The sequence below is a fragment of the Sebastes umbrosus genome, chromosome 5, assembly GCF_015220745.1.
Source record: "Sebastes umbrosus isolate fSebUmb1 chromosome 5, fSebUmb1.pri, whole genome shotgun sequence".
NCBI lineage: Eukaryota > Metazoa > Chordata > Actinopteri > Perciformes > Sebastidae > Sebastes > Sebastes umbrosus.
In genome coordinates this window covers 35,304,242-35,318,724 of record NC_051273.1, presented here as the reverse complement: position 1 = coordinate 35,318,724, position 14,483 = coordinate 35,304,242, and the positions used below count along the sequence as shown (strand labels likewise).

Below are 14,483 nucleotides of genomic sequence, written 5' to 3'. Positions count from 1 at the left end.
TCCTGTAGATCAACTTTCTCATTAATGTTATCTCTGAGTCAACACACATGTTGGGCATGCTTACTCTTCCCTCCTCTTTTATGTCTTTTGTTTGGGGGATGTAACCTCTTTAAATGTGCATGTGGCCCCTATTCACAGTCAAGCGGTTTCTCGTCATTCAGATGCAGAGAGACAGCGGGCTTTTTAGGAAATATTTACCGAGGACCTCGGCTACGGCCATGATTCCAGCAACAAGCGCGTCCAGTGAGCGCGCTTTCAGCTGGTTGTGTGCTTGGAAATATCGTGCCACGAAATCTCGTATTTTTTCTCGTCGAGACAAAAAACTGGATGGCGATATCAGGGCATAAGAGGTACTAAGTACATATGGGGCTCCGGGGCTGAAGCTGCAGCCTTTCGGGGTACAACTCATGCGCAGTAAAATCTGGTCTGACCTCGGCCAAAATTGAACCAATCAGTCGTAACGCAGGGCCACAGCTTCTGTGTCGGAGCTCCACACACATCAACACACACACAGCGCAGTCAGTGAACAGCTGATCAGAGAGGCCGCGGTGGAGAGACAAGTTGTCGCTACGGTCGTTGGTAAGTGTAAAAGCAAAGATACGTTATTACTAAATATTATTATTTTTATTATATAATTAATAAACGTAAACATTCTAAATGTGTCCCAGTTTATTCCTGGTTGCAGTGTACGTGAATGACTTCAGCTGACGGGAAGTACACATGGACCCAAGCTGTTGACTAGAAACGCAATTCTGTTGCAATTCCGTCAAAATGAAAAGCGTTTCAGACAGAGGGTGAATACAGGCATATTCAGGCCGACAGTATGAGGAAAATAAAGTTTTTTGAACATTACAGCATGTAAACATGTTCTAGTAGAAACACAAAATACGAGTATGAACCTGAAAATGAGCATGATATGGGACCTTTAAGATGTGGTGTGTGTGTGTGTTGCTGTATGTGTTTGTGTGAGTGGTGTGCACGTGTGTGTGTGTGTGTGTGTGTGTGTGGTGTACACGTGTGTGTGCACGTGTGTGTGTTTGTGTTTGGGTGACATCACAGCAGTGGTGACATCATCACTGCATCGTGACATCACCAGATGGAACACTGTGATGAATTAAAGGAGTGGTGACATCAGTTGTGACATCTTAAAGGAGTGGTGACATCATAAAGGAGTGACATTCAGGAGAGAGTCCCAGAATCACACAACTGTAGTTGAATCTGAAGACTCGATCAGACAAAACACATCGACTGAGAGAAGCAGTTGTCTCAACAGGAAGAGGTATGAATTTTATGAATGCATTGCTTTAGATTAAACCTCCCAACAGTATATGAAGCAGTTAAAATTAGCCCCAACATTTAAATGCAGCTTACATGTTAGTTAATAATAATTAGGGCTGCAACTAACGATTATTTTCACTCATCAGACTATCTACTGAGAGAAGCAGTGAATTTCTCTCCAAAAAACCACGAAGCATCGACAAGAATTGACCGTAAATCAGCATCATGGTATCATCAAGAACTTCCCAGCCAGAATCCATCATGCCCGAGTTCAACGTCCGTCACGTTGTTTCCAAGCTGCTCAACTCCTTCTTTAAGGGGATGACGGCGGATCAGTGGGGAATGATGAAATCCGGCAGCCCCGACGACGCCACTATGACCATGATGGGAGAGTTGCTGTTGGACATCACAGCGGCCTTGACAAAATCTTTCCTGAAATCTCTCGGGAGCACGACCCTGGCGTCTGAGGACGACGTCCAAATCAATCTGGGCGACACAATCTCTCAGGGCTTTGCCGAAGCTCTGGGCGTCGACTTCTCGGTTCAGTGTCCGAGCTCCAAAAGCTTGACGACATTGATCTCTGCAGAGGTTTCGGAGAGCGTCCGAAGTGCCCTCTCCAGCCCCGAAGGCATAGTTCAGCGCCTCACTCCTCCCGGCAGACTCAACAGCATGATTCTGCACGCCTGCAAAATGTGCCAAGCGTTCATCGGCAGGATGAAGTCGGTGTTCTCGCCTCGACGGTGCAAGCAGAGGACCATCTCCGAAGAATCAGATGTGGAACCGGAACCCTCAGACGCCGAAGATCGCCATGCGGCGACGCCTTCGTCGAACGTCGTGATTCCGATGAAAGACATCACATATGTAACAATCATCATCAAGAAGCAGTTGAACGACATCACGGAACCTCTCTTGGTTGACGTGCCGGACTCCGAGTACACGCTGCTGCAGTCTCAAAGCGCTCGGGAGATCGAAGACATCGCGGAAGACATCGCTCGGAGCATCGCCGAAGAGGCTCTAAGACAGACTCCTTCGGAGCAGAAGAGCAAACGCTCCAAGAAAAACATTGGAAGCAAAATTAAGAAGCTTTTGGCTAAGTGCTTTGCCAAATCGTGCATCCATCGCATCGTGGCACAGATGACGAAAAAATTCCACCGGGGCTCCAAAGTTCACAGTCGGGAGTCGGCAAAGTCTCTCACGAAGAAGATTAACGATCTGATGAAAAAACCAGAGAACCGCGACCTTCTGGGACTCGGCACTCCGCTCCTAACCATTCCCCCCGGTCGAGTCTTGGAGTTCACAAAGGTCTTAAGTGATCTCCTCTACACACACATCCTACACGGACCAGAGATCATCCCCGAGCCGGTGATACGTGCCAACATGCGCGCCAACTTGCAGCGGAAGGTGCTCGGTTTCCTGTCTCTGGCCAGATGGTGGCAGATCTTTCAGTCCGACAACCTCGTCGACAATTTGAGACACGCCATACTGGGCACTAAGCCGAGGGCCAAGAAACCTTTGGCAATCACTGCACCGCCTGCCCCGGTATCCATGACGAAGAGTCGTGATGACTCTAAACGGCGAGCGCGGAACGCACAAAACAAAAACTGCGTCGAGGTGCTCATGGAGAGGTTGGTCACGCGGATCTTCAAGAAGGCGAAAGTGACCTGGACCCTTTCAAACGTCCATGACATCATCCAGCGCCTTTTTGAACAAACGTGGGCCGAAGTCGAGGGTCTCGATTTCGATTCCAGCTCGGAAACATGGGAAAACCTCGAAAAGGCAATTTACCGGGACCTGATTAAGACATGGGGCACTGCGATGTGGGTGCTGGTGTCCTTGAAAGGGGGTAAACCGGCACTCGGAGACCGTATCGCCTCCGCCGTCAAAGGTCACCTGATGGCACCACCGAGACAGAGGTCCTGCATGTGCAGGTTCTTCTCTTCTATGCTCACCGCCGTGACGAGGCGTTAAGGTGGTTTATGGGGTTTTCTCCGGGGGCTCCGGTTTATCCCACATATATATATTTTATATATAAATATAAAAAATGTCTTCAATGTGTCATTCATTTTGAAGGAAAAATTGACTTTTTCCTTCTGAATGAATGCGAGGGCTTGAGCTCTCAGCGCCACCGCAGTAGTCAGTGTTGTCTACTGTTGTGGAACGCACGGGTTCGATCTGGGTGATCCAGTTCTCCCACAATCAGTGCATAATAATGAACATCTAATTAAATCAAATAAATAATAATATAAATAAATAATATGAATTCATTTCTGCTCATGTCTCTCATCATTTGCTGTAAATATTTAACTCAGACTGAAGTTCTGCTGATTCAGCGAATTTTTATAATGTACAAAAATAAAGTACAAAGAAAAGTGTGTTTTGCACACTCTCTTCCATCATATACACTGATCTTAATTATTGCATATTTTAATGAGTTTACCTGCCTGACTGTAAAACATGTAAAGAATTATTGTAAAGGAGAATCAGGCTTCTTGTGTGTTTAGCCCACAGTCTGTAAATAGCTATTAATATTTAAAACCACGCCTATTCCTGACCGATCAGAACTGTTGTAATTAAAGATCATTAGACCTTATTTATCATGTTCAGATATTTATTTACTGACACCTTCACTGTAAGGTGTATCAAGACATATCACAATGATGATGAATTGTTTTACTAGAAACATAAATGCACTCTTATTCAATGACAATAAATTTGTTTTTTTAAGGGGGGGGTGTTTTTAAGTGTAAAGATAACTCATACATTAGTTCATTCAATAAGCCTATACATGTGGGGGACACAACGGCTGCCCACATTCTGCAGACAGGTTCAGGTGAGTTTACCAGGTCAACAAGTGACTGTGAGAGAGCTGGACAGCATCTCGCTCCCTCAAGCTGGAAAGAACACACACAGTGACGGTGTAAAGGTGGACAAAACAATCTAATACAGGAAGTGATTACGCTGATGTTGTGCTTTTATTTTATAATGCAGTGAAGGCCCGAACGAGACCTTAGTGTGTGTGCACGTGTGTGTATCTAGTGTGTATGTGTGTGTAGTGTGCACCTGTGTGTGTGTTTGTGGTGTGCACGTTTGTGTGTAGTGTGCACGTATGTGTACGTGTGTGTGTGTGTGTGTGTGTGTGTGTGTGTGTATTGTGCAAGTGTGTGTGTGTGTGTGTGTAGTGTGCACGTGTGTGTGTGTGTGTGTGTGTGTGTGTGTGTGTGTGTGTGTTTGGGTGACATCACAGCAGTGGTGACATCATCACTGCATCGTGACATCACCAGATGGAACACTGTGATGAATTAAAGGAGTGGTGACATCAGTTGTGACATCTTAAAGGAGCGGTGACATCATAAAGGAGTGACATTCAGGAGAGAGTCCCAGAATCACACAACTGTAGTTGAATCTGAAGACTCGATCAGACGAAACACATCGACTGAGAGAAGCAGTTGTCTCAAGAGAAAGAGGTATGACATTTATGAATGCATTGCTTTAGATTAAACCTCCCAACAGTATATGAAGCAGTTAAAATTAGCCCCAACATTTAAATGCAGCTTACAAGTTAGTTAATAATAATTAGGGCTGCAACTAACGATTATTTTCACTCATCAGACTATCTACTGAGAGAAGCAGTGAATTTCTCTCCAAAAACCACGAAGCATCGACAAGAATTGACCGTAAATCAGCATCATGGTATCATCAAGAACTTCCCAGCCAGAAGCCATCATGCCAGAGTTCAACGTCCGTCACGTTGTTTCCAAGCTGCTCAACTCCTTCTTTAAGGGGATGACGGCGGATCAGTGGGGAATGATGAAATCCGGCAGCCCCGACGACGCCACTATGACCATGATGGGAGAGTTGCTGTTGGACATCACAGCGGCCTTGACAAAATCTTTCCTGAAATCTCTCGGGAGCACGACCCTGGCGTCTGAGGACGACGTCCAGATCAATCTGGGCGACACCATCTCTCAGGGCTTTGCCGAAGCTCTGGGCGTCGACGTCTCGGTTCAGTGTCCGAGCTCCAAAAGCTTGACGACATTGATCTCTGAAGAGGTTTCGGAGAGCGTCCGAAGTGCCCTCTCCAGCCCCGAGGGCATAGTTCAGCGCCTCACTCCTCCCGGCAGACTCAACAGCATGATTCTGCACGCCTGCAAAATGTGCCAAGCGTTCATCGGCAGGATGAAGTCGGTGTTCTCGCCTCGACGGTGCAAGCAGAGGACCATCTCCGAAGAATCAGATGTGGAACCGGAACCCTCAGACGCCGAAGACCGCCATGCGGCGACGCCTTCGTCGAACGTCGTGATTCCGATGAAAGACATCACATATGTAACAATCATCATCAAGAAGCAGTTGAACGACATCACGGAACCTCTCTTGGTTGACGTGCCGGACTCCGAGTACACGCTGCTGCAGTCTCAAAGCGCTCGGGAGATTGAAGACGTCGCGGAAGACATTGCTCGGAGCATCGCCGAAGAGGCTCTAAGACAGACTCCTTCGGAGCAGAAGCGCAAACGCTCCAAGAAAAACATTGGAAGCAAAATTAAGAAGCTTTTGGCAAAGTGCTTTGCCAAATCATGCATCCATCGCATCGTGGCACAGATGACGAAGAAATTCCACCGAGGCTCCAAAGTTCACAGTCGGGAGTCGGCGAAGTCTCTCACGAAGAAGATTAACGATCTGATGAAAAAACCAGAGAACCGCGATCTTCTGGGACTCGGCACTCACGCTCCTAACCATTCCCCCCGGTCGAGTCTTGGAGTTCACAAAGGTCTTAAGTGGATCTCCTCTACACACACATCCTACACGGACCAGAGATCATCCCCGAGCCGGTGATACGTGCCAACATGCGCGCCGACTTGCAGCGGAAGGTGCTCGGTTTCCTGTCTCTGGCCAGATGGTGGCAGATCTTTCAGTCCGACAACCTCGTCGACAATTTGAGACACGCCATACTGGGCACTAAGCCGAGGGCCAAGAAACCTTTGGCAATCACTGCCCCACCTGCCCCGGTATCCGTGACGAAGAGTCGTGATGACTCTAAACGGCGAGCGCGGAACGCACAAAACAAAAACTGCGTCGAGGTGCTCATGGAGAGGTTGGTCACGCGGATCTTCAAGAAGGCGAAAGTGACCTGGACCCTTCAAACGTCCATGACATCATCCAGCGCCTTTTTGAAACAAACGTGGGCCGAAGTCGAGGGTCTCGATTTCGATTCCAGCCCAGAAACATGGGAAAACCTCGAAAAGGCAATTTACCGGGACCTGATTAAGACGTGGGGCAATGCGACGTGGGTGCTGGTGTCCTTGAAAGGGGGTAAACCGGCACTCGGAGACCGTATCGCCTCCGCCGTCAAAGGTCACCTGATGGCACCATCGAGACAGAGGTCCTGCATGTGCAAGTTCTTCTCTTCTATGCTCACCGCCGTGACGAGGTGGTAAAGTGGTTTATGGGGTTTTCTCCGGGGGCTCCGGTTTATCCCACATATATATATTTTATATATATATATAAAAAATGTCTTGAATGTGTCATTCATCTTGAAGGAAAAATTGACTTTTTCCTTCTGAATGAATGCGAGGGCTTGAGCTCTCAGCGCCACCTCAGTAGTCAGTGTTGTCTACTGTTGTGTTACGCACGGGTTCGATCTGGGTGATCCAGTTCTCCCACAATCAGTGCATAATAATGATCATCTAATTAAATAAAATAAATAATAATATAAATAATATGAATTCATTTCTGCTCATTTCTCTCATCATTTGCTATAAATATTCAACTCAGACTGAAGTTCTGCTGATTCAGCGAATTTTTATAATGTACAAAAATAAAGTACAAAGAAAAGTGTGTTTTGCAACAGTATTTTTTCTTATCAAAACGAATTGCATCAGCCTTGAAGTTATAGTCATAACCCAGAATATTGAGTTAGGGTTAGGGGTGTTCAGCTAACATGCGTTTACGATACTCATTTGCTTCATTTTTACAGAACCAGTCAACCTTCTGGAGCTCTCAGTTGCTCCTATATTATTGTTTTATTGTTATAAAGTCACTCTCAACTCTAATTGATCAAATAGATGTTGAAAAGTTGCACTGAAAAAATAAACGTTTTTACTCGCTGGTTGTCCTTTAGAGAGAGAAAGATTCAGGGTTCCAGAGTCAGTAGGATTCATCCTCTGGGCACCAGATCCATCCAACCAGCTGTTGACCAACTGAGGCCAACACTGACATCCATCAAGCTACATCCATAGCATGGCTAAAAAAAGCAAAAACATATATATAAGTTTATATATATGTACATATAAATGTATATTATATAAAAATATGTTTTTACAAAAAGAACAAGAATGCTTCTTTAATGTTTAGTTAAGGGGAGACACCCGAGGTCAGGGGTCAGCAACCTTTACTATCAAAAGAGGCCAAAAAATAAATTAAATGAATCACTCTCTCCCTGAGGTTTCCAGCTGCCATCAATCACCTCGTTAGACCAAACCAAGTGGCAGGGAAGAGAGAGGGGTGAGGGTAGTGGGGTTTCTTTGTTAAGTTGGGATTGTTTGATGTTTCTTAAGTTTATAATATTTCCTAGTTAACTTGTGTTAGACTGTATAGTCATGTATATTCTGTATATATTAGTATGGTGATGATTTATTTGTAACTAAAGATAATTAATTTATTTGGTGTGTTCGGGTGCACTTTATGGTTGGAAGGGTCCATTAGGTAATTAGGCTAATTTGTGAGAGCAAGCATGTTGAATGTCTTGTCAGTCACTGAAGTCTGTGTTACCTGAGAGGAACCTCAGGGACGCTGTCGGGGACACTGTCAGGTGTCAGGGACGCTGTTGGGACACTGTCGGGTGTCAGGGACGCTGTCGGGGACACTGTCGGGTGTCGGGGATACTCTCGGGTGTCAGGGACGCTGTCGGGGACACTGTCGGGGACAAAAAGTTGGACAAAACAATCTAATACAGGAAGTGATTATGCTTATGTTGTGTTTTTATTATGTCGTGTTTTTATTTTATAATGCAGTGAAACAAGACCTTAGTTTGTGTGTGTGTGTGCACGTGTGTGTATGTAGTGTGCACGTGTGTGTGTGCGAGAGAGAGACTGTGTGCTGCTGTCAGTTGTTGATTCTGATCCACCAGGTTTTTCCCTTTTTGATGGATTCATAAAGAAATCTGAATTTCACTTTTGCGTTGCCATTTTCTTGTGCTGTTGCACGTCTGTGTGTGCGTGGTCACGTGGTGAGACCTAAACGTCATTTCCAACCGGATTGCAAATTTGGATTTACTATTAACCACTGACTGAAATCAAAATATCATTAGAATATAAACATAATCAACAAAAATGAAATACAGGTGCAGGTCCTCTACCATCTGCCGCAGGGGGTGGGGGGGGGCTGCAGCACCTGCTTCCCACGGCCTTGCTGTAATGTGTTGCCGTTGACAATGTGGAAAAATAGAAAGAGTTGTTTCCGTCTATGTTCACGCTGGTTCGGACTACGGAGTCTCCGTGTTTTTATTTTATTACCTGCACAAGTATAGGCGTAACTTATAAGCTACACTATGTTTTGGCTGGGTGTCAGTAGCTTGCACGCAATGCATCCTGGTACATGTAGGCACTGCCAGCACTGCACCGCCAGCAGGAGACCTTTACAAAAAAAGACGTTTATTTACGTGTGCTATCAGTATACTTCTTTTAGACTTAAAATAAGAGAGTATGCTTTCAGTTTACCTTTTATGTACTTATCAGAGAAATACTTAACAAAATTATACTTAAGTGTACTTGGCTTATACTGACAAGTATACAGAATTATAAGTACATTTGGCAAAGTACTATAAGTTAACTTAAAGAAAACGTACATGTATACTTGCAGTGAAAACTATTAAACTAGTCATTTACTGAGAGTATACTTTAAAATGTACTTTCATAAATTAAAAAGTGGGCTACAAGTATATAACAGTTTACCTATAAGTTCACTCGTAGTATAGTTCATATTATAGTTGCAGTACAAAATACTCAAAGTTTACTACTCCTACATTTAAAGTGTACTTTTATAAACTAAAAAGTGGGCCAATTTAGTCCAAAGAAGTATTGAAATAGTACACTTACAAGTATACTACTAGTACATTGATATTACTATACTTACTACATAAAGTATACTTGGGAATATACTTGAACTTTTCTTAAGTTTACTTCGTAAAATAAACTTGAAGTATACTTCTTTTTTGTGAAGGGAGCTCGGCTTTCTCTGTCAATACAGCACGCACTGAGGAAGTTATTGCTTGAATAGACTACATTTACCATCAACACTGATTGGACCTCAATATAAAAGATGTTGTATTTCCCCTTTAACACACAGACAGGACATTGATAATCACCTCATTCTGAGAAACAGATGGCTTAGCTGATATTAAATAAGACTTGTATTACTTGTGGTATCTTAATTATTTTAAGACAACTTTAAAACATTTATTAACTCTTTGCTGTCTGATTTTTAACATATTTGATTTCCCTGATGAATAAAAAGAGTCCATGCTGCTGGGGACATGGCAACAATTTAGCAGCCGTGGAGCGGCGGGTAAAGACCCAGGAGGTGATGGATGGATGAATGAACACGTGTGCTAGTCCTTTTGATACGTGTTGGTATTCACCGCTGTATAATTAAGACACAAACAATGAGGTTCCTTTTTTTAGAAGACAGAAACATACACATTTTGTTCACCATAGCGCCCGGCAACATTTAACCCCTCGCCCTCACACCCCGCCCTCACACGCAGTTCAAGACCCCCGCTTACACACTACACACATTATCCCTTTAATAAGAAGTGCTCCCCTCACTCAGCAGCCACCGCGTCTCTGTGGCATCTTGTGTTGTGTGTGTGTGTGTGAGAGTGAGTGTGTGTGGTACTAGCGGGGGTCTTGCCTCAGGCCACATTAGAGCTCCTCATCACAAGTGATCTCTCGGTAATAGCAGGCCTCGTAGAAGCTAATGGCGGCATCTCTCTGATGATGTCTCCATTGATCCGAGTCCACGCTGCTATTTTGAGACGACTGCGGCTCCTCCGCCACCCGCCTCTGCTCTTGTCTCTGCCTTTACAAGGTGCCATTAGTTGAGGTTGAGTCTGTGAGTTGAGTGCGGCCGGGTTAGAAGTGGATCTGCGTTCGCGATGATGAAAATGCCTGGGTTAATTGAAGGCCGCGGCTCTGGCTTTGGGTTCACAATGAGCCCTGCTGGGCTGGTGGAGGTTTGTGGTTCAACTCTCAACAACTGATTCTCTGGAGTTTATTTTTACACTTATGCTAAACCAACAGCAAGACAATGGCTGCCCTGCTATCCATTTCCCCTGAACAAAATCTACTCACTAAATGATGTCAGACCTCTTAACAGCAGGGACACAAATAAACACTCTGTGCTTCAATTAAGGGATCGTTTCCGGTTTATTACCACTTGATTCTTCTTATAGGAGTTTTATCATTTATAACAACACTGTACTCATCAAAGTTACTGCTGAGATCTGGAAACACATTGACATCTTTAAAGTCCAATAGGGATATTTACAATGGACATATACAGTATACATTGCTCAAATTTGAGAATCTTTACTGATGTACATTGTATTATTGTTGAGAAAAAAATGATGTAACAACGGTCAATGGAAAACAAAATCATCAACCCGTTGAGGGCTGAATTCAAAATCACACCGAAAATCACTGTAAAAAATGAAAATCACAGGCTGATCCAACTTGTGACTCAGTAGTGTGTACAGCCCCCGCGTGCCTGTATGCAATCCCAACAATGTCCGGGCATGCTCCTGATGAGTCGGCGGATGGAGTCCTGGGGGATCTCCTCCCAGACCTGGATGAGGGCTCCTGGACAGTCTGTGGCGGTACTTGGCGGCGTCGGATGCACCGATACATAACGTCACAGAGGTGCTCAATTGGATTTAGGTCAGGGGAACGTGAGGGCCATCAATGCCTTCGTCATCCAGGATATATAAGAAAGTCATAGTATAGTATATCATAAAAAAGTCATAGTATAGTATGTTCTGAAAATGTCATAGTATTGTATGTCATAAAATAGTCATAGTATAGTATTTTATAAAAAAATAGTCATAGTATAGTATGTCATAAAAAATCGTAATAAAGTATGTCATAAAAAAGTCCTAATATAATATGTCCTAAAAAAGTCATAGTGTAGTATGTTCTGACTGAAAAAGTCATTGTATAGTATGTTGTAAAAAAGTCATAGTACTGTATAGTACCAATAAAAAAGTCATAGTATAGTATGTCATAAAAAGGTCATAGTATCGTGTTTCATAAAAAATGTCACTAGTTTAATTACATTTTCCAGTAACATTTGGATATTATTGATGCAACATCTCCAGTAGCAGTGCGACCAAACACTACATCACTACATTTTATTTTCTCTAGATGATAAAAGCTCAAGCTGTATCCTACAGTCCAGCAGATTATTCACTGACACCTCTCCGTCTTCTGATTCAGGAGAGAATCAAACAGCGGGCAGGTCTGGAGCAGAGAGAGAGCTGGACCGGCGGCTAGGTGGAGAGCTGGTCAGATAGGTGGAGAGCTGGACCGGCAGCTAGGTAAAGAGCTGGTCTGGTGCAGATGTCATGTTCCTTTTTTGCTTTATTCTGTCGACTTTCTACATTTGGTGTTGTTCTTCTATTAATTTAACAGCACTGAAGTTTAAAAGCCATCACATCTAAATGTAAAAGAAAATCTTTAATATCAGCACTTTTTCCACTTTTGTCTGACTGAACTGCACTCCCAGTTGTCTACCAGTGTTTGTCTCTGTGTCACCTTTACAGTGACATACTGCATATCAGAAACATTCTGGTTTGTAAAAGTGGACTTAGGCAGAACCTAGACGTCAGGTTTTGTAAATCTCTAGGTTGCAGTTAAGTTCCCCTAGTGGAAAAGAGCTATTAGTGTTGGCAGATATGGTTCTGTTGTAAGAAAGACATTCTATCCGTCAACCTGAGGTGTTGTTCAGCCTAAAGATATATTATTTGATGTAATGCTGGAGTTTGAATGGAAGTATCAGTCTTTATTATGAGTTGTTACTGTATTGTCTTGTTTCTATCAGGGTTTATTATTACAGGTATCAAGACAACACAGGAGCAGTGCTGGTTTCTCCTGCTCTGCCTTGGTCTCTATTACTTTGACAACAGTGTCTCCCTGTGGCTGCATCTGTCATTGCACATGTACATGCACATGCACACGGACGCCTGCAGCACGACAGAGGAAGTATAGGACCTCCTTACATTTGAATTTAGCTCTCTTCCATATTGAACTACTGACATAACAAACAGTCCCTTTCTACTGTTTCTCAGCTGGATGCCAGAGGTGGTCCAGCAGGGCATCTCAAACTTGACACTGATAGGAGGCTTGCCTTCTTTGTCCTCTGCTTCCACGCTGGGCGGGCCAAAGTGGGCCCACATAAGATATTCTTTACCACCCTCAAATTCACCAGGGCCTTTTGTACCTCCTCAGCAGGGGAGATGTTCTCAAAGCGTGCATACAATGTGTTCACCTGGAAGAGATGCAGCCACTACATGAAGCTCTCCGGAGCGCGTAACCAGATTCCCCGTACTCATCCAAATCAACCGAGTTGTGAGCGTCAGTCTGTGCGTTCACTTTGGCACGGACCTCCCCGTTAACCCGGAACATAAGATCGCTCTATGGACGAGCTCTGAAGGTTCTGGATAGGAAACCGTGCCAGTACCACCACCGTAACATACTCTCCAAATATAAAGTATTAGGGTTTGACAACCTCATCACATTCTTTAACATCCAGCTGGCACTAAAGATAATAAACCATGCTGACTGAGGTCTTTTGGAGTGCAGGGGGCACACCTGAAGACCTTTCATGACACTGTTGTGGCATCAGCCGTTTTTCATGGAGTGGTCTGCTGGGGCAGCAGCATCTCGGCTGCGGACAGGAAGTGACTAGACAGAGTGATCAGGAAGGCCAGCTCTGTCCTGGGATGCCCCCTCGAAACAGTGGAGGTGGTGGGAGAGAGGAGGATGAGGGCTAAGCTGTCATCCATGATGGAGAATGACTCCCACCCTATGCAGGACACCATCTCAGCACTGGAGAGCTCCTTCAGCGACAGGCTGCTCCACCCAAAGTGTGTGAAGGAGCGCTGTCGCAGGTCTTTCCTTCCTGCAGCTGTTAGACTCCACAACCAGCATTGCTCCCAGTAGACCACTTACACTTACACTTACACACCAAAAACAATAACTGCACTATACTGTATAATGACTGTGCAATATCATTATCATTATTACTACTCAGGTGTAATTCATACTGTGCAATATTTTCAGGTGGAATTTCATTCATTCTCACTGTGCAGTATCATTTTCAACTTGTGCAATTTTGTTAATAGTCTGTTTATTGTCAATACTGTATATACTGCTCCTATTTTTATACTTCCTTCTATGGTACTAATGGTTCATATTTTGTTACACTTTGTTAAGCTCTTTTTTTTTTTACTGTGTTAGCTGATGCATCTTGTTTTTTGCACTATCCCCTTTGCTGCTGTACACTGCAAATGTCCCCACTGAGGGACTAATAAAGGAATATCTTATCACTTATCTTATTGTGTTATATGTATTTATTGTATTTTGGATTGTACTTGACCCTGTGATGTTATATTGTGATCCTGTTGTGATGTTATGTAGTGTGTTTATTGTGTCTGTGTTTAGGACTACAGATGGAAATGAACTTTCCTGCCAAATCTGGTGCACCCATCTTGTTGTTTCTATGTAAATAACTAATGTCTGCATGTACTAATGCACCTAGTCCTTTTAAACCAAATCAATCAATAAATGAATGTGAGGAGGGCCACATAGAGAACGTAACAGGGCCCAGACGCCACGGCTAACATTAATAGAATAGAGATGTTACCGCAGTTCTATATCTACCACAGTATTATACTTTAGACATTTTATTTTTTTCTGTTTTAACTTCTGCACTATTTTTTATTTCTATGTCTTAGATTCTAATTTTTACTGTTTTTCTTTTATCCATTTAGTGATTGTTGGAGGGAGCCTGAGAACAAGAGTTTCATCACCAACAACTGCTCCACTGTTATCGTTGTGCATATTACAAATAAAGACTTGAAAGAATCACGAGTAGTCTCTCATACTCACAGTATCATTGTATACTCTACGCTATTCACAGAAAACATACAATATTAA

At 43.8% G+C, this 14,483-nt stretch overlaps 1 protein-coding gene across 1 annotated transcript; it reads left to right on the top strand.

The window, feature by feature from the left end:
• The first annotated feature begins 4,581 nt into the window (after positions 1 to 4,581).
• LOC119488539 lies at positions 4,582 to 6,108 on the top strand. Its single transcript, XM_037770275.1, has 2 exons — positions 4,582 to 4,742; positions 4,888 to 6,108. Exon 2 carries the CDS (start codon positions 4,966 to 4,968, stop codon positions 6,106 to 6,108), a length of 1,143 nt encoding a protein of 380 aa, XP_037626203.1. The 5' UTR covers positions 4,582 to 4,742; positions 4,888 to 4,965.
• Positions 6,109 to 14,483: the final 8,375 nt, after the last annotated feature.

Coding starts and splice junctions, on each gene's coding strand:
- LOC119488539 (XM_037770275.1), top strand. CDS start 4,966: ATGGTATCATCAAGAACTTCCCAGCCAGAAGCCATCATGCCAGAGTTC.